A 20,022-nucleotide genomic window follows, 5' to 3' on the forward strand; every position below is an offset into this window, starting at 1 on the left:
CTTTTGCCTTGAAACAATAACATTTTGTCTCTTAATTATTTTTAAGGGTTGAGAAACCTCTGCTTGTTATGTCTGATGCTGTTATGCTCTTGCCACTTAATGTCCAACAGTTCCAGTATCAGAAGACTGGAATTGTACATTTGAGTATTTAACAGTATCATTTATTGGTAGAGGAAGTGGGGTAACTTTTCTTTCTCATGCACATTCTATTTACTGTTTTTTCTCTCCTGTAACATGCAGCATCTTCTTAGGCAGACAGTGTTAAGAGTATTAACAAATGGATTAATTTTGGATTAATTATGGATTAATTTTGTTTCCCTAGAGCTGGTTCATTGACCTCTCATTTTGGAAGGTCAAAATGAAGATAAGTTATCAATTCTACCAAATCAGTTGCATAGTAAATGAAATTTTATGTAGAATATAAAATAGGCAGAGCCAACAATTGCATCAGTTGTATTTTATTATGTTTGTGTTTTTGTATGGATTACAGGAGTTTGGGTAACAATTGAGCAAAGAGAAGGAACTTTTCAGGTTAATTTTTTGGACAATCCTGGATTAGCCATATCAAAATTGTCAACAGATGTTTTTCCTTAGCATCTCAGGCTAGATTTAGGTTACATTAGATTGCATGAGGTTAGATTTTGGTGCAGGAATGGCATCTTGTTCCCAAGAGACTGGGATTCCCAAAATGTTTGATTATTTTAACTCATCTCAAGGTCTAGAGATAATGCTCATTATATTTTTTTCCTTTTACTGGAGAAGTAAACCAGTAATTATGTGAAAGTGACTCCAGCACCTTCCTATAATACTTTTCAGCACTTAAAGGAGTTCTTGCTTTGTTTCCATGATCTGAAACACTTGTTTGCCTTCAAAAGGTAGTTTTACATGTGTAGAAAGAAGTGTAAATACTTCTAAGTGAAAATGTATTTTGATTGACATTTTCTTATCAGGCTTTTTTAGCTGCTGACTTTGACATTTCAGTAAATCTACTGGAGGCTTAAGTTTTAGTAAACACAGCTGTTTTCTTGTCTTTGTATTTCTGTCTTTTATTTATTTGTTATATAGCTTCTCTTTCTTAGTAGTTGCCAGCTTCTTTCTTCAAATCTTCTTTTTTTAAAGTCAAGTAGATAGCTAGCCAAAGGTGTGGTATTATTTTTTCCAGATTGACTCTAGGGTTTGTAGAATGAGAAAAAAATTTGGGATTATTTTTTTATTTCTGCTTTAAATATTTTCTTTCTGGTGGGTGATGATGATTTTTTCCAGTTGCTTCCTCTCTTGTTGCTGCCTGGTCAACAATCCACCATTCTACAGCAGTGATGGTGATAGACTTTTCTAAAGGGGAAAAAGTAACTGGAATGGGAATGAGAAAAATGAAGAGACTTAATATGAGCACTTGTCTTACCATCACTTAGAATATGGATTTTGCATGTGAACCTCAGGAAACTTCAGTGAGGTCGTGCTGGGTGTCCATCCCTGGAGCCAACAGATGGAGCTGGATGTCATGCCAAAACACAGGTAGTGTCTGACAAGATGCTTGGCTGAAGTTTTGCTCCTGGACATGGAGCCAGTAAAGAGTTTCTTGGATCTAGCCTCTGAACTGTGCCTTGATTTGCTTGTGTAATGAGTAGGCACACAGTGGAACTTGCATCAGGAGCAAAGAATTCTCAGTCTGGTGTCATGGAGCAAGAAAGGAAGGAGAGAAGATTATACTTTAGTTGGAGTTTGAAGTTTTCCAAACAACCACTCACTGTTAAGGTCTGCAATTTTTTGCTAATGGAAAATGCCACATCAGTGGAAGAATAAATGATAAGCTGAGTTCTGTCAATTTATTGTCAGCACTGGGTGTAGTACTGGCATTTCACTGTAAATGAAGAAAGAAGATAATTTTGGAAATAGTCTTCCTAGAAAGGAATGTGACCTGTTCAAGGAGTGCATGCTGGCAGTATTGGTGATCTGATCTCTCCTGCAAAGTTGCTTGGACAAGTTAGCATCATGTAATGACTACTCTTGTAGGAAACTGCTCAGAAATCAAGAATACCAGAGAAGGTTAGGTGCCTTTTCTAAAAGTCTTATCAAGTCACTTTTCTCTGTGACTTTTGCTTTGTAATCTTTCCTAAGCCTGTGGTTAGAGTCCTTGGGGAAGAAGCTGCAGACAGACCTTTGAATCAGCAGATGAGGTTCATAAATGCTCAAGTTAAGTGGGAGGAAATACTAAGTGGAGTTCTGAAAATTTTTGTTTGCTTGCCAAGTTCCTAGAGAGAGAGTCTACAAGAATGTTTACATTCAGATGAGTCAGTGAACCTGATTAAATATTTAGGGTTAAATGGTCTGGGACTGTTAATGAAGCTTGGCTACCAGATTTAGTATTTATGTTCTTTAACTCAATCTTATGTGTACTGCAGAGGCGTGTGTGTCTTACCCAAAAACCTATTGTGGCTGGACCAAAACGATGGTCAAAGCTTCCAGTTTCCAAGACCTAAACTCAGACTGCCAGAGTATGCTAACAAGATTCTTAATGGTACTTGGATTCCAGATAAGAGATTTGTGGAAGTTTAATATAAATATTTTTATATCAAAAGGCTGTGCACGGCCTCAAGAAATGAATGTTTACAATAATTATATTTTCTCCTTTAGATTTGCACTTCAGAATTCTTTTTTTTTAAATACAGGTAGGGAAAGTTATTAAGTTTTCAGCCATGAGAATTGTTTCTGGCTTACCTTTTTACTTTCTAAAATAAGTATTGCATTCTTTTTAAATGTTGTAGCTAGCTATTTTAAAGCAATGGGTTTTAGCAGTTGTGCACATATTATAAGATTTAGTAGACAAACAATCCCAGTAACTTGTCTGAAATAGCTAGGATACGTTTTTCTCCTGTAGCTGATTTACTCAAATATAGAGGTTTTTGTCTTTTCATTTTTGATAAAAATACTGGTTTTAATTTGCTTGACTGCTTTCACAATGGTTATTTTTCTGGAGAAAAATTCATGCAAGTAGGAAAATATGAATAATTGCTAATATTTTAAACATGTATGGATAAGAATAGTTCTTAAACAGGTTTAATTTTTTTCTATCTTAATTTTTGGGATCCCCAGGTGGATATGTACTCCTAAATCAATTACAGATTTTTAGAAAGAATGACTTTGCAGATACAGATATGTGGCACTCAGTATGTACTTTTATTAGAAGACATGAATTTGGATAGAAGAATAAACTGGCATAATTTGAGTCACCCTGTTTACTCCTGTGGGGTTGCTCAGAAATAAGGTGTCTGTGGTTGCAGAGCAAACTGAAAATTGAGTTGCAGGGTAATTTTATCATAGTTATGCAGAAGATAAAACATGTTCTAACTTTTGAGTTGGGAGGGCATGTAACTGATCTTTGTTATAGAAAAGTCAAGGCAAAACTGTCAGGAGTCTGAAAAGTAATGAAGTGGAGCACTTTTTATCAATTAACTGAGGTGGTTAGATCCTGATGTACCTTTATGCTAACAAATCAACTGCTTTTAAGTGAAACTATGCTTTTGTCTGAACTGGTGCAATTGAAATACTGGAAGCTGAAGAATCATGGATATCAGTTTTGTATCAAATGGTGCTGCAAAATACTGGATAGCCTTGATAGTCAATTTCACAGGAGGACTGCTAGCATACTTGAAATGAAATGTTTCAGAATGGTTCAGTAGTACAGGCAAAGGCCTTGATTAGGGGAGTTGTTTCTACTTTGAATAATGTCCACAAAATCAACTGTTGCATTCTTGTTGTTTGAACAAGTATGTTGAAGAAAATAAGCAATTTCTTAAGTGCAAGAGCTCAGCAAGCTCCCCCATTTCCATGAAGGCGTAAATCTTGGTAAAAGGCTGTGTGTGCTTATTCAGGGCGCTGCTCAGCTGCACAGGCAGGACTGTCTGGTGCCATTTAGTTCTTGGCTGCTGCTCCAGCTTGGCATGGATGTGTGGATATCCCGTGGGTCCTGAATCGTATCTGCCAGCACTGTTTGGTGTCAGGGATCCCCAAGGTCATCTCAAATACCAGTAGGTGCTGATGTGTAGGTGACTGACTCAGCCCTTCAGTCTGTCCTAGTGGAAGGGGAATATAACTTGGCTTCCAGGTCAGTTTGGTTGTGTGTTTGAGCCTTAAGGTCAAAGTCACCGTGGACTTTCACATATGAGCTGAATTCTTCATGTAATGTCTCAAACTAGCTGTATAAAGTACACTCTGTGTGTGTAGATTTGTGGGTTGTGTTGAAGCTTAAGCTTAACAGTTGTGCATATTCAGCATGGTCGAGCTGCAGAGTTGTTCAGGTTTTTATTTGTTTCAAGAAAATAATTTTTGTTTGTTTATTCAGTAGATTACATGTTGAATCATTAACATTTATCATACTTTAGTCATACTAATTTCATGTATTTTGTGTAACTGAATTGGGTCTTAAGGCATGAAGTCTTACATAAGAGATGTGTTTAGTATTAAGTTAGGCTGTTTTATGCAGTTACATTTGATACTTGTTTTAATGTGGTATTAGTCTGAAAATTAATAAAATGGTAACTGTTTGTTGGATGTTATTCTGCCTGTAGTCAGAATTTTAGAGACATGATTTTATGCGAGAAATAAACAGATTTTAGCTGTGTCCGAACCAATGTATCTCAAAGAAAATTATGTGTACAACTTTCATCACTGTTCAGTGAAAGAGGCTTGTACAGCTTCAGAGCTGCTTCTCATTTTTGTAGTTTTACTGAAAACAGAGTTGCATGGCTTTATGTTAGGAAATAATTTTAGGATAGTGGAGCTGTGTATATTTCTGAAGAAACATCTGGTCTGAAGATCTGTTTCTATTGATAATGTACGTTATAGAAATTATACAGGTAATTTACGGGGCTGACAATATTTTCTGAAGCAGAATGAATTTTTAGCAGCTCTCAGTAAACCTGAAAAGACACAAGTGTTTTTCTAGGATTGGTTTCAGAATGGAACTGGAATAAGTAATTTTGAAGGCTTAAGCCAGAAATTGAATTCTCTGAGCAGTGTGCTTTTTCTTTGCTGAAAGAAATGTCTTAAAGCATTATGTCAGGAAGATTCTCAATTTATTTCTGCTGCAATGAAAAGACATTGGAGTATGGTGCTCATGAAACATCTTTCTTTCCAATCACAATCTGATTAATTTTCCTATTTGTTTTAATAAGATGTTTTGTCCAAGAGTTAATATTTTAGGTAAGACTACAGAAGAGCAGAGTCCACCTAACTGATCATTGTATAGTTGTATGTAACAGCAAAACTGAGAGCTTTGCATTTCTTGTTTTCTCACCCCACAGAAGAAGATAACTATCTTAACTGGCTTTATTAAGTGTGGATGGTTTCAGAAAGTATTGTTTCAGCAATATGATATGATGATTTTAACCCCAGCTCTCTCTCTCTGCAGGGGGACACAAGCACAAGTCCATATGGAGGATGAAGCTCCTCCTCAAGGAGTCAGTGCCAAGGTCAGAGTGTTGATTTGTATTGGGAATTCTGTACTGTTCTGCTCAAAAGGTTCCATTTAGCAATAGCTTAGTACATGCAAGTACTTTCCAAGGTAGACAGAAAACAAAAGCTATGGTTAGAAGAAATTATACTAGCTGAAGAAATCTTGCTTAAGTCATCCACAAAATATTAGAAGAACAATATGCTCATATAACGTCAGAGATTTGTGTCTAAGTCTGCCTTTCATTACTTCGTGCAATATAATGAGGGAACTGATCACTTACGGGATATAAATATTGGTGGGCTAAGAGTTGAAATGGTTTTCATATTTTTGAAACAAAACATAATGTGGAACGGTGTGAGGGGAGAAAGTATTGAAAAGTGGAAGAGTATCTCTTACTGAGTGTAACTAATAATTCCAGAGACAGGATTTAAATTATGGATTTTTTTGTCTGATAAAGTTTTGGTTCTTTCTTTTTTTTTTTTTTTTAATCAGTATCATAAGTATTTCCTTGGGTGCTTTCTATAAGAGTAGTTGGGGAGTTTTTCTTTCAGTGTATTATTCTAGTGTTAAAAAATGCTACAGTTTGAGGCATTTTTTTAACCTGTTAATTATGAGGGTACGACATGAGTGCTTTGTAGAACAAGGTTAAAGAAAAAAACAACTTTTCTATACAAGATGAATGGGTTCTGACCCACTGAGCACTTGGAATTTAGAGCCCACATTATAAAGAAACCAATATGTTATTCCAGTAAAGGTGTCTGTAAAATGGAAGGACACCATGATTGTCCTTTTGAATTTCAGGCTTCTTCGGTCTTGCACAAAAGTGGGATGCAGTTTTGTTGATGCAGTTGGAAGAATAGTCTGTGATGCTTTCAGTATTTATTATCATATCTTAAGAGGGCCTAAAATTCTCTGTGGAATGAATAGTAACCTCCTGACATAAAAGAAATTATTCTGCAAACAGCAGATGAACGAAGACTGATTCCATATGGATTGTGGTCCTTCGTCCCAGATAACCGTGCTACGTGTCACAGGGAACAATGTCTGCTAGGGTTAGCTTGGACCTACTTGCTCACTGACTTATTTCATAACATAATGTCTGTTTGTCCAGCTGCCTGCTGCCAAGCTGATTGTGTCAGCAGAATCTGACTTCCCTTTCACTTGCAAATTTGGCTGAAGTTGGTCAGTTATTTGCTGCAAGGAGATGGGGAAAGAACTGGTGTGATCAAAACTGCAACTTTTTTTCCTGTAAATATGGCCAATCCTTCTTTCCCCTCCTCTGAAGTAAATAATAAAGAAATGTGTGATTAGCTGGTATTTTTCAAAAGAATTTAACTTAGGGTCAATTTAGGGTGTTGGTTTTATTTTTCTAATGTTATATATATTCCTGTGTATATTTTTTCATAGTCAGTGATACTAATTGAAGAAGCAATATTCTTATGGCTGATATAACATGCTTCAGACTCCAAACTAGAATTTCTTCACATTTTTGTATAATTTGGAGGTAGGAAAAATGCATACATGAAAACAAATATCCATATTTTTCAAAGATAAGTGTATTCTTGGGCAGAGTTCTTTTATGGTTTCTTTTTTTAACAGCAATTTTAGCACCAAGGGAAAATACACAGATTTCAGATTTTTAATATGCTCTTTTCACTTTATATTGGAATGCTGTCTTACAGAATTCAATGTATACTGAATTCTGTAAGACAGCACTTAATGTTGCATGAATATAGTGAATATATGACCTCACCATTTAACCTCCTACATGGTACTTTTCTCCATTAATGTTGATCATTTATTTCTAGATCATGATATATTTTATATGTTTATTTAATGTCTTCCTTTCAAGCGTTGTAGAATTAAAATACTGGTTTGTGGCGGAAAAAGGAGATGGTGATTTGATTTGCAAAGGCATGTATTTTTTCTGTGCAGATATTTGATAGCATTTTTTATAATACCAGGCCTTGGAGGCAACACTCTTGTCAGCCCTGAAGATGCTGGATGTTGGGAAATGGCCGATTTTTTCTCTCTGTTCCCCAGAAGAGATCAAGTTAATTCGTCAAGCCTGTGTATTTGGCAGTGCTGGTAATGAAGTGTTGTATGCAACTGAAAATGATGAGGTAATTGTCCAAGAGTGTGTATGAATGGGACATGTTTAATCAGTCATGTATCAAGTTATTCTGAAGGCCAGTAGTATAATAGTACACCTAGAGAAAGTTGCATTCAAAAATGTCTGATTGTTTTGTTTGCTACAAAACATTTTCAGTTTAAATTAAAGGCTTCTTACCACAATCATAGAACAAAGAGAAGATGGAGTTAGGTATTTGTTGCAAATGCATAGTGACAGGATGAGAGGCAGTGGACACAAACTGCGAGATGGCATTTTCTGATTCAGTACTAGGAAAAAAATGCCATAAGAGGGGTTAAATCCTGAAGCAGTTGTGAGATTTGTTTTCCTTGGACATGTACAAGAATCTCTTGAACATGGCCTTGAGTCAGCTGATCTGTTTAGATCTTTGGTGAGTACAGAGGTGGATTAGTTGACCTTTGGAGGAAGCTTTCAGTTGCAACCTAAGTTATGAGTCTGTGATTCTTTTCTTACAGGTTTTTGTGCTTGGCATGAACTGCAGTGGCTGTTTGGGAACAGGAGACATGCAGAGCACTATAGAACCAAGGAGGTTAGATTCCCTGTGTGGCAAAAAGATAGCCTGCCTGAGTTATGGAAGTGGCCCTCATGTTGTTCTTGCTACAGAAGGTAAAGTATGACCTGAATATTACTTCTTCAGAGAGTCCACTTAAATTCATCCAGCAGGTGTAAAAGGTCTGGGCTGGTAACATAAGAGAGAGAGTTGAGCATTCTAGGCTGTTAAGTCAAAACTATTTTAATTGGCAAATATGACATGTCAGCTAGCTTGTTATTTTCAGGAGTTTTTCAAGCCCTACTTTGATCTTGTTACTACTTTTGGAAAGGTTTTTTCTTTCACTTCTCAGTTAAGTTCAAGACTTCTGATAGCTCTTGGAATGCATTAGTGGCTACATTATGCCCCTATGTTCTTGTGCCAACAATGTCCTTCGGCCAAAATGAATCTTTTCCCTCCAGTACCTAATTCTGGATGTGCTTTAAAGACCCTTATGTTGGCTTCCTGCCTTCATGCTTCCTGCACTGATGCTGTATTATCCACATTGTGATAGTGGCTTTTATGTTCATGTTTAAGTATGTTACACTTGAGGAAAAATTATTAATATTATGTTCCTAGCGAGGTTCTCTTAGAGCCTAATTGATGATATTCACACTTACCTGTCTCTGTCAATGAGAGGAAATGTTTTTCAGTATTCTAGATTATGACTAAAAGTAGGTGGAATTACGTTGTAAATGTGTTCTTTTACATTCATTTCCTCCAGTCTTCATGGCAGACCATTCTGCACACTTTTTTTGTGTATACATCTGTATTCCTCTGAGCTTTGTTACTGGCAGATCCCACTGACACACTCGCACTCCTTAACCTGATGATGAAGTACTGCCAAAGAGCAGGTCAGGAGCTGATCCTTGATGAGGTTTACTCATAACTCCATTTGCATTGATAGCGTATCTTCAGCACAGCCTTTTAAACTTCCCTTTTAGAGGGCTGTTACATGTTACACAATTCTTGTGTTAATTATTGTCATTGCCACTTTGCTGTATCTTACTGTGCTGTATGTTTCACATGTTGACTAAATATTCATATGTTGGTGAACTGAGGAAAGGGTTGTTCACTTTTGATAGGATAAAGTAATTAGATTTAACCAGTTATTGTATAGAAGTGTTGTTTTAGTGTAGTATATTTTACCTTTGTAGTTCTGAGGGAATCCTCCTTAGGGAATATGCATATTGTAAGGAAATGAAAGCTTATTTTTTGAATTTTCCAAAATGGGAAACAGTGCCAGGATGTGGACAAGAAATTCTGATTAGTTGTCAGTAAAATAGAAATTTAAATGGGAACTCTTGACTGTCATTTCTTCCTTTTGTCTTCTGTATTACACCATCCCTTTTCTTGCAGCAGTATGTTTTCCTTTGCTATGATTACACTGATACTATCCATTTGGATTTGTGGTCAACACTATGTGAGCCTGGTAGCATTGGTACATCCATGGGCTGAACAGCCCTATAGGTCATATATGTATTTATACACTTAAGTATGCATATTGTTACTGAATTTGACTTTTTAGTTTGTAATTTTGTGTTCTGTACTCATTGGAAAAGTAGAGATTTTTCAACCAGCTCTTTACATTTTTCTTGTAGAAGGAGAAGTGTATACATGGGGTCATAATGCTTACAGTCAGCTGGGCAATGGTACAACAAATCATGGCTTCATTCCCTGTCAAGTCTCTACTAACTTGGTGAACAAGAAAGTCATTGAGGTTGCCTGTGGCTCTCACCACTCCATGGTGTTAACCTCTGATGGAGAGGTGAGTATAGTGGGAACAAGTGTCTGTTTTCTTTTAATGAAACTCACATATGTGAGAAACAGCAAAACAGTATTCACCTCTAGCATTAGACCTTGCTTCCTCCAATCCTCACAGTGCTGATGTAACACAAATGTTTCAAAAAAATTGAAACTTGTGAGGGTGTAGCTGATTTTGTGCCACTTCTGCTTGTAATAACAAATTACACAGCCAGTTCCTTCCTATGCTATACTCTACTTTAAATGCTTAGTGGCATTACAGCTGATGTTAATGTAAATCACATTCACTGTAAGGAATTTTACCTGCCAAAGTAAAAAGTTTCCTGGACTTTACCTTGAGGTGGCATTTGTGCCACTTAGATATTCTAGTTTGGGTTCTGGAAAAGTAGCAATGGATTCTTCCAGCATTGACTGCAGCCATCATGTTTCCTCTTACCTTCGAATGGAGGAACATAAAAGAATGGGATATATAAATGCTTAGATTGGCATATTTTTATTAGAAACAGTTCACTTGTAAACCTGTGTGTCTTCCTTGGTCTGAAAACAATACATCCACTTTCACATAAAAAACCAATTTTTTTATTCATATGGCTTTTTCCTCTCTTGAATGTGTACTTTGAACTGTATATTTTAAAGCCATCTTTGATGACGATTCTTTTGCAACAGGTGTACACATGGGGTTATAATAACTCAGGCCAGGTTGGATCTGGTTCAACAGCAAATCAACCAATTCCTCGAAGAGTTACTGGCTGCCTACAAAATAAAATAGTTGTTAATATAGCTTGTGGGCAGATGTGCTCTATGGCTGTAGTGGAAAATGGAGAGGTAAGAAACTTCACATGAATATTTGGACTGAGTTTTAATTCATGTAGTAACTTGGCACGTAGATAATTTCAAACCTGGTAATAATGAGCTGTTACTCAGAAAGGAAGTTTACCTTTGCAAACTCCCTTGAGTCTAGCTGCTTATACTGCTCATAACCACCTTTGTTATTATACCACTGCTGTCTTTAGCATTCATAGACAAATTATTGTCTATACTAGAATCTGAAGTATTGTATGTGAGAGTAATCAGTGAATGTGAGAATAATCACTGAATGATATTTTAATTATCAGTGCTCATATTCACATATCTTAAGAGAACAAAAGTACATTGCATATATTTTTTGTACTGGAGTACCTCTTGAATCTCTCTCATACTTTTTTATTCTCTTTGCAAAGATACAGGGAGGCTGTAAAGTTCTACACTTTGTTCATATGAGCTGATGATGTTGGGCAGTATACATCTTGCTAGCTCTATTTCTCCAAACACTTGAGTTTAGAACTAAGTAACCATTGACTGCAGTAAAACATGATGTCACTGAAATTATCAGAGCTCAGTGTTTTCCCTTTTTCTTATGTTTGGCATAAAGCTGCCTACTCAAACTGTTGTGTACAGCTTCCATTTTATAATTGTTCTAGTGTGTTTTCTGTTAGAAGATTTTGGAATGAGAAATCAGCTCTTTGAAGAAGGGAAGTATTGTGCTGGATTTACTCTGTTCTGGCAAGCAGCCATATGAGTCACTGATTTTCTGTTCTTCCTATTAAAATATTGTAGTCCTACATAATCTAACTCCTAAAGAGCGTGAGTGTGGAAGAATTCTAGATGAGTATGTAACCGGCATTTTAAAGAAAAACGTGTGTGTGCGTATATGTGTTTATATAGGAAGGTATATGTGTGAATATGTTTGTGTTTACCTAAAACAACAAAAAGAAGTGAATAGTAGCAAGCAGCTAACAGTCCCTGTCTCTGTTTCAAGGTCTATGTGTGGGGGTACAATGGGAATGGCCAGCTGGGGCTGGGCAGCAGCGGCAACCAGCCCACGCCGTGCCGGATCGCAGCCCTGCAGGGCATTCGTGTGCAGCGGGTACGTCTGTGCTGCTCCTCCCCAAACCCTCCAGGAGCCTCTGCAGGAGTCCCATAGACAGCATGTGCTGCCTTTGAAGGAGATAGTCCTTTGTTTAAAAAGTGACATCAGAATGAAACACGTGTCCTAAAGTGGACCTCTCCCAACAGGGGAGAAACTGTGACCTGTGGAGGTCAGTGGAAATTTTGCCATTAACTTCAGTGAGGTCAGGATTTTACTTAGAGGACTAGACCACTAAAAAGTTTGTTTTGTTTTCTTCTTTTTTCCCTGTGAAAGTTAATTAAAAAATATTGCTGTTATTTTAGTAAGTAACAGAGTCTTTCTAGGATATTCCATTCTTCATTAACCTCTGCCTTTTTTTCCTGGAAAAATGCTGCAGTTTAGCATTTTGTCTGTCTTGAGGACTGAATTTCATTTCAGAATGCACTCCAGCCACAGTGACTTACTGGTGTTTGGAATCTGAATAAATTGCCTCCCACTGCATTTGGCTAACATTTGGTATGATTCCACAGTTAGTCTTGACCTTTGGAGATTATTGCACTTTACCAAGTAGTGGGGCTGCCACCAGTGTAACTAGCAAACTGATAACTTCTTTTATACAATAAATATTTAAAGTTACTGCAGGACTGATTCTGGAAGTTTTTAATTGATTCATGTGAAATAGAGGATACTGACAGGTAAATGATACAAACTGTTAGAAAACATCGGTTTTGTAACTAGTGAAAATTTGCAAGAGCATTTTGAACTTTGGATCCTATTTACTGTGTTTACTCAGGAAAGCTATGAATTTTTTAAGTATTTTAAAACAAACTTATTTAATGACATCATTTTATATTCAGTGCCTAGGATGTAGACAGTAGCTTTGCTGGTAGCAACTACTGTTGGATAGTAACATTAAATAAAGTAAGTATTATGTTCCCCTGTACTTATTCTTCTGTTTAGAGAGTGAATGCTCCAGCAAGTTTGGATTAGATTCTGTTTCCATCCACTTCCTTTACTTGATACCAATTAATACCATGTTGTAGATCTCCACTCAGTAAATAACTTGATGGTTTATTTCACTTAAAGTACATCACATGCTTCATGGATGTCAGTGGAGTATATGTGTTTATGGTGTGTCTTTGCAGATCATATTAAGATAGGTGAGCTAGTTATGAACAATGTAAATTGGTTTTTGGTAGCTGTCTACTAAGTTACACGAACTCCTGCAGAGCAGGACTGCTGCTGGTAATGTTGCCACTGTGTATCTGTCTGTATGTGGGGCATGTGCTGCATATATGAAGTGGATTTTTTGGACAATCTGATTGAGGAGGCAGCTCAGCAGGACCAAGGGGGTTTCCTTGAAGTTATGAGTTGATACAATTGTGGGCTGCCATCAAAATGGAGAGTTTTGTCTCTTCCATCTCTTTCCTGGCTGATTGCTCTTGTTGCTTATCTTGTATGGTTCTCAGACTGTACTGTGAGAGTTTTCTTGCAGTGATGTAAGTTTAGAGAATTACAGAATGGCCTGGTTGAAAGGGACCCTAAAAACCATCCAGTTCCATCCCCTGCCATAGGCAGGGACACCTTCCACTAGACTGGGTTCCTCAGAGCCCCAACAAACCTGGCCTTGAACACTTCCAGGGATGGGGACTTATCTCAGCAGAGGATCCTCTGATCCTCTGGCCCAGGGAGGGGGCAGTTTTGTGTGGCTGTTAGTCAGGGATGAGAGGATCAGACAGGGAGAGCTTAGCTGTTTTTCCAGTGGTGAAGCTATTCATATTGGAGCAGTTGTCCATGGAGCCAGGTCAATGCAAGACAGACCATCTTCACTTTTCTGGGTATTGTTAAATTTGTCATATAGCTTTCCTTCTTTCTCAGTTTCTAGCTATTCTTTTTGCTCTGCTCTTGAGATTATCTGTCAGGGTTTCTCATTGGTAAATTTTTTCCCCCAAAGTCACTTCATTTACTTTCCTTCCTTTTTTAATAAACTTACCTGTATATTTAATTTTTACACTAGCCTAGAATCAATGGCATAACCTATAGCATAAGATGTATCTGTCTGTATTAACTTACTATTGCATAAAAATGAGTTTTTCTTCTTTTTATTATTCCTTACAGGTTGCCTGTGGCTATGCACATACATTAGTGCTAACAGATGAAGGTCAGATATATGCCTGGGGAGCCAATTCATATGGCCAGTTAGGTACTGGGAATAAAAGTAACCAGTCTTACCCTACAACAGTTATTGTGGATAAGGACAGGTAATACTTACAGTCTTGCAATCAGACATTGGTTGACATACTCACAGAAGAACTACATAAAATTATGGTATTTTTAATCTTTTTTTGGGAGAAGGAGCCTAAAATTTTTTGCAATGGTTCATCTGCTAAATGTGTAGAGAATTTTCACTGAAAATGCTTGAATCTGTCCCATAACCACCCCTGTGAAAGAGAAACTGAACATTCTGAGCCTGAATATGCTATTTTCTGCTCTGGCTCACACTGTACTTTAAAGGCCTTAATTGCACTTTCCCTTCAGTGGTGTAGTTTCATTGCTTGAAATCAATAATAAAGGCTTTATTGTCTGTGAATATAAATTGTGTTTTAATATGCTACTTTTCACAAGAAGTGTACTCAGAAAAAGTGAAGGGTGGACATCTGCAATTTGTGTTATTTCTGCTATTAAATCTGGCTCATAATCAGGAGAGAGAGAAAGGGAGGACTTCTTTCTTGGTATTGGTGCCTAAAAATAAAGCTTCGATTTTTATGAGTTAAATATTTTCCTCTAGGTCCTTGAGGGACAGTGGAGAAGTTGTTTCTGTTGTAAAGCCAAGTATGTATATGATCAGAAATCTTAATTTTGGGCTCCTGTTGTGAGTAAGAAGGAAAGTGAGATGTCCCTCTTAACCCTGTGTCTGAGTACATCATTGTGAGGAAGTGGCATCTCTGCTCTGGTGATGAGACATGGCCTGATCTTGAACATTGCTATTTCTGTGTGTGTACTTGTGGTTTTGCTTCAAATGTTATTGATTTTTTTCCAGACACTTTTAAAATGTTACAGTAAGAATTTAATACAAGTTCTAATGTTGCCTGCTACCTTTGGCTTTTGTCGGTCAGAATATGAATTCTTGGTGTCAGTGAAAATACTGCCTCACTAAAGCCTGCAAGATTTGTGCATACAGCTTTAAACAAGTTGTTTCCCTGCCATTATCCCCAGGCAGCTGAGAACACAAGTAAACAAGCAGTAGTTCAGACTGCAAAACAGTGGATTGTGTAATGCTGTACACAGTGGGAGTTTTGAAGTCCTAAATCAGTCTTGGGATTAGAGACATAGCCTAGCTAAAGGACACTTAAAAACAGCTTTAACAGCTGTTTGGTTCTAAATTTTAGTTTTCAAAATGGAAGTCCTTTAAACATAAGTAATAATAATTATATGAGTAAGAAGAAGTATGTTTAACTTGTTGGTTTATGATTGTTACCAATAAGCAAACAGAAAAAAGACTTTCATTGTCTTTCAATTATAAGCGAAAATGCAATTTTAATTATTTTTAATGCATCCTTATTTCCCTCTTCATCTTCTCCAAGTATTTGTTCTCTGCAGCTTAATACAGCTACTCCCCTCACTGCCTAGCACCACCAAGGACATTCAGAGACTTGAAACTCATCATAGCTTTGCTTGAGAGAGCTGAGGGATCAGCAGAGGATGTGCTGCAGCAGATACAGGGCTCTGCTGCAGCTTTGGCTGCTCTCTCCCAAGATGCTTTCCCAAAGAGAAACTTGGAGTGCCCGCTGTTTGCAGAAACACTGCCAGCCTTTTAATTTTGCTGTGTGTGACCAGAAAGCCTTCTTGCTTATGTGCATGCTTAAAAGCATGTCTTGCACTAGAGAAAGACAGGGGGCAGTGAGCTGATTCACTGCATTTTGTTCATGATGAGTGATTTTCTTTTCTCCTTTTGTTTGCTCGCAAATTCAGGGTGGTGGAGATCGCCGCCTGCCACTCAGCGCACACGTCGGCGGCCAAGACGCAGAGCGGCCAGGTGTACATGTGGGGGCAGTGCCGCGGCCAGTCCGTCACCTTCCCGCACCTCACCCACTTCGCCTGCACCGACGACGTGTTCGCCTGCTTCGCCACGCCCGCCGTCATGTGGCGCCTGCTCTCCGTAGGTGAGCCCAAAGGCTCCTTATTCTGACACCTGCCAAACAGAACTGGTAGCTCATACAACAGTTGCGTGTATTTGAAGCCTAAACATAGTTACTCACAAAAACTTACTCCAGGAAGCATAATCATAATGACATGTTATATGTGTGTAAGTGGTAATGTGGCATGGTAAAAAATTGCTAAAGCCTGATGTCAGGGCTAAACACTTGTCTGTTTTATTGATGTGGCTCATTGTCAGAACCCAGGAAATTCCTCTGGCTGCCCTGGAGGGCTCGAGCCCCTGCCCAGGGGGCTCAGAGACCTTGGCACAGAGCCCAAGACCCCTGTGCCTTTGATTTAGCCCTTGGGAAAAACAATTACCAACCTTATATGAAGGACTACAAGCCACGACAGTTTAAGTAGAATGATAGTGAATTTATCACAGGGTGAAAAATAGATTTTTGAGGTTTTTAGAATGGGGGTTCAGGGGACAAGAGGAGGAATCTGGGCGTGTCCAGCCTTTCTCCTTCTTCCTCCTAGCCTCCATCTTCTCCTGTGATGTTGGCACTTTTAGATTGACTTAGAGTAGAAGCTCACTGTCTAACATAGGTGATAGGTATTGGACAGTAATTGTAAATATTGTACACATAGGTTTTAGTATAAAAAGATAACACCGCCCCGGGGGCAGTGAGAGTGCCTGGACTGTCCTGCTGAGCAGACCTGGGCAGGCCTGGAGAAAGAATTTTATAGATAAGATACAAAAAACAACCTTGAGACCGAGAAATGAAGAGCTCTGACTCCTTCTTCGACTGCCAGGCTGGGAAAAGAGACTTTCTAACATATCTTGGGGTCACTCTGACCAGATAGAGATCCCGAGAGCTCATTTCTATGGGGAAGTGCCTCAGGTTTGGGGAGAAGTTTTTTGTGTAACCTCTGTGTGTGACTGTCCAGTGGCTCTGGGTGGAAAATCTGAGTTTGAATTTGGAGATTTGAGTTGAGGAGCTCTGAAGCTTTCTTTGATGCTCTTAAGTAGACTGCTAAGAATTGAGGGGTTCAAATTCCCATGTTCTGAATTGGCCACAAGCACTCAGTCTCATCACAAGTGATTGTGACCTGGTCTTCTGAAGAGTGTTGCTGGATCTCAGGTGCTTGATTAGCATTGAGATCTGTCTTAATGGCCTTGAGTAGAGTTAAGTATACAGCATTGGCTACCAGAGAGCTCATTCTTCAGCTGCAATTTAATCCCATTATGGTTCCTAATGAAGTTACTGGGGTGTTGGATTTTTTGTTTGGTTTCTTACTGTTTTTTTTTTTTTTTTGTGGTGGTATTTTGTGTGTTTCTTTTGACTTGTTGTGGGTTTTGGGGTTTTGTTTGTTGTTGTTCTTGGGGGGTTTGTGTATTTGTTTATTGTGTGAGTTTCTGGTGGGGTTTGGGATTTTTTGACCTTAACTTCCGAGTCCCTTTGGAAATAGGGCTACAACAGTGTAGCAATGTTGCACCAAAGCATAAGGTGAAGCCTTACAGGAGGAAAGGTTACTTTACTTTTAAATAAAACAAGTTTCAGATGTACTTTCAAAGCCACTTTTTGGTATTTGCCAAGTAGTGTCTCCAGCACCCTGGCACTATTCAGGAGGTAGGGTTCCTTGTGATGACACAGGAAAAAGGACGCTGGCTATCAGGTCCTTGTCATGTCTGCTGGGTTGTTTTCAGTTAGGTCACTGTGCTGGAGTCAGTTGTGCCTTTTTGCACACTCCAGGAGCTGAGGGTGACTGGCCTCTTCATCCTGTCCTACCCTGGCAAGCTCTCAGGACTGACTCAGTGCTGTTTGTCATCTGACGTATGCGTGGTGAGAATCCTCAGGCAGCTGTGTCCTGGGATCTTACATCTGCTGACCTTTATGCCATGGACATCTGCCATGCTTACAGCCCTTCTCTGTCCCTTTTATTGTGTGCTTCCACACCCAGGCATACCCATTCTCTCCATGTTTGTGGCAGTTCTAACATTTCTAATACAATTCTTAGCACTGGCTGCTAAGGAGTTTTGTTGGCTTTGTGCCTTGTCAGTGGGAACTGCCTCTTCATTTCCTTCCTCAGGCTCCCCTTTCACTGCTGTAACAAATAAAAGCAGCTGGTTTCCCCCTAAGAGTTTCAAAGCTGAACCCCACTCTATTCAGTTTTCCTCTGATGGCTGTAAGAAGTCAATTGGAGATGTGTCTTGGTAGACACCTGGATTGCCAGTTAACTTTGAATCAGAGGTCAAAATAAATAAACCACACATTGTACAAAAGAAGAACTAACAAATTATTTTATTGTATCATTGTTTCAGAAATGTTTCTCTTTTTTATCATGACTGTATTGGGTTTCTTTCCCCCATCCATTTTATGTGTACCTACCCAAATTGTGTATACCTGACATTCTCTAAATGAAGTGCAAAATGACTGTGCTAAACAAAGTGTAACAGTATCAAAGTGTGTGTGTGTGTGTGTGTGTGTGTGTGTGTGTGTTAAGCTTTTTTAGAGCTTGTGGAGAAGGTCTTTCCATTTCCAGCAGAATACTATTCTAATTTCTAGTTTGATAGGTTACAGGACCTAGCATTTATGTAATTTTCTGTAAAGAACAACTAATTATTGACCCACAAGATCTGTCTAAACCCATAATATCTATTTATATGGTAAGAAGACAAAATGCTGTCACAGTTCAGAATGAGATTTGGGGGTAGAGTGGGTTGTTGATTTTTTTACTAGTATTAAAGAAGACGGTTCTCTGAGGCTGTGTGATGGAGATTTGGATCAGTTCAGTAGGTAAAAATTTGTATGCAGATAATGGAGGACTTTTCAAAGCTGTTTGGTAACTTTATAATGCAAATATCATGTGCACTGTGGGATATACAGACATATGACACCAACAGGAGTATGCAGACCTTGACAAACTGTGCTTCTAACACAATTAAGTCTAGGGAAAACAGTTATTTTAGAATAAACTTGTAAGTGTTGGTATTTACTTTTAGTGATATTGCACTGGACAGTTTCACTGGCAACCAATATGTTGTTTCTGTAATAGATTCATTTTTGCTGTAATATAATGCCTCCTTATGGAAGCATTTCAGAAAATTTTATTATGATTTTTTTATTGATCTTTGGAGGCTCTTATAATAACTAACAGTTTCAATTTGATATAATTTACTGACTAATGGTTGATAGCATTTTCTATCATATGGTGCAGTAAACTTCTGAGATTAAACTTTTTATTTTCCTGGCCTTATATAGATGAGTTAGAGGAGTGGATTTCAGAGGTTTTTAATAGAGATATTTGCTTGGAGCAGGAAACTAGAAAGGACTGAAGAAAGCTGTCCTTTCTTTGCTTTTCGGGCCCAGACAGAACATGTAGGCTGCTGGGGGGTTTTGCTACCTTTAAGGAGATGTATTTGTTAAGACTGTTAATTGCTGACAGATACCTAGAATGTAGTGGGAGATATTTGTATTGTTTACTAATTTATATAAAGTCCCCTATTTATTCTAGAGCCTGATGACCATCTAACAGTTGCCCAATCACTAAAGAAGGAATTTGACAACCCTGAAACTGCAGACCTGAAGTTCCTAGTGGATGGAAAGTACATTCATGTTCATAAAGTTCTTCTTAAAATTAGGTAAGAAACAAACAGTATCAATTGTATAAACTAAACTGTGCAGTGTAGTCCACTGTGCTGAGTCATCACTGCAAAAAAATTCTTGACTTACTCTTATAAATTCCCTTTTCCCTGAGTCAGGGACTCATCTGCTGTTCTTCACTGTTGCTCTCTTTGTAATTGTCAAACATGTTCCTCTACTATCTGCCTACACTTCCCTCCATCTGACATTTATCCTCCTTTGTGCTCCTAAATGGCCTTGACCTCAATTTCCAATAACCTTTTGCTGCCAAGGAAAAGGCTCGCTTCCTTCTGCTGTCTTGTCAGTAGTTAGAATCAGTTTTTCCTCCTTTATATGCTTGGATGCCTCCACCAGAATGATTTGAGGGGGTTGTGTTTATTCTTGGCACTCTTTCCTTCCACAGAACACTTCAGTTGTTTCAGCATCTTCCAGATGATCTCTTTCCTCCTT

The 20,022-nt window shown here is 38.2% G+C and overlaps 1 protein-coding gene across 3 annotated transcripts in view; it reads left to right on the top strand.

Moving 5' to 3' along the window:
* Positions 1–20,022, top strand: part of RCBTB2 (RCC1 and BTB domain containing protein 2) — a 33,208-nt gene that overhangs the window by 2,538 nt on the left and 10,648 nt on the right. Inside the window, exons 2-11 of one of the 3 annotated variants that reach the window (XM_059466922.1) lie at positions 5,411–5,471; positions 6,863–6,959; positions 7,420–7,578; positions 8,063–8,213; positions 9,738–9,904; positions 10,567–10,725; positions 11,699–11,806; positions 13,907–14,049; positions 15,761–15,951; positions 19,445–19,571. In XM_059466922.1, the coding sequence (XP_059322905.1) occupies positions 7,453–7,578; positions 8,063–8,213; positions 9,738–9,904; positions 10,567–10,725; positions 11,699–11,806; positions 13,907–14,049; positions 15,761–15,951; positions 19,445–19,571 (1,172 nt within the window). In that variant the 5' untranslated portion in view covers positions 5,411–5,471; positions 6,863–6,959; positions 7,420–7,452. The remainder of the gene's footprint in view (positions 1–5,410; positions 5,472–6,862; positions 6,960–7,419; positions 7,579–8,062; positions 8,214–9,737; positions 9,905–10,566; positions 10,726–11,698; positions 11,807–13,906; positions 14,050–15,760; positions 15,952–19,444; positions 19,572–20,022) is intronic. The other 2 variants (XR_009417927.1, XM_059466924.1) reach the window with 2 other exon arrangements.

This window comes from Ammospiza nelsoni, chromosome 2 (assembly GCF_027579445.1).
Source record: "Ammospiza nelsoni isolate bAmmNel1 chromosome 2, bAmmNel1.pri, whole genome shotgun sequence".
Taxonomy (NCBI): domain Eukaryota; kingdom Metazoa; phylum Chordata; class Aves; order Passeriformes; family Passerellidae; genus Ammospiza; species Ammospiza nelsoni.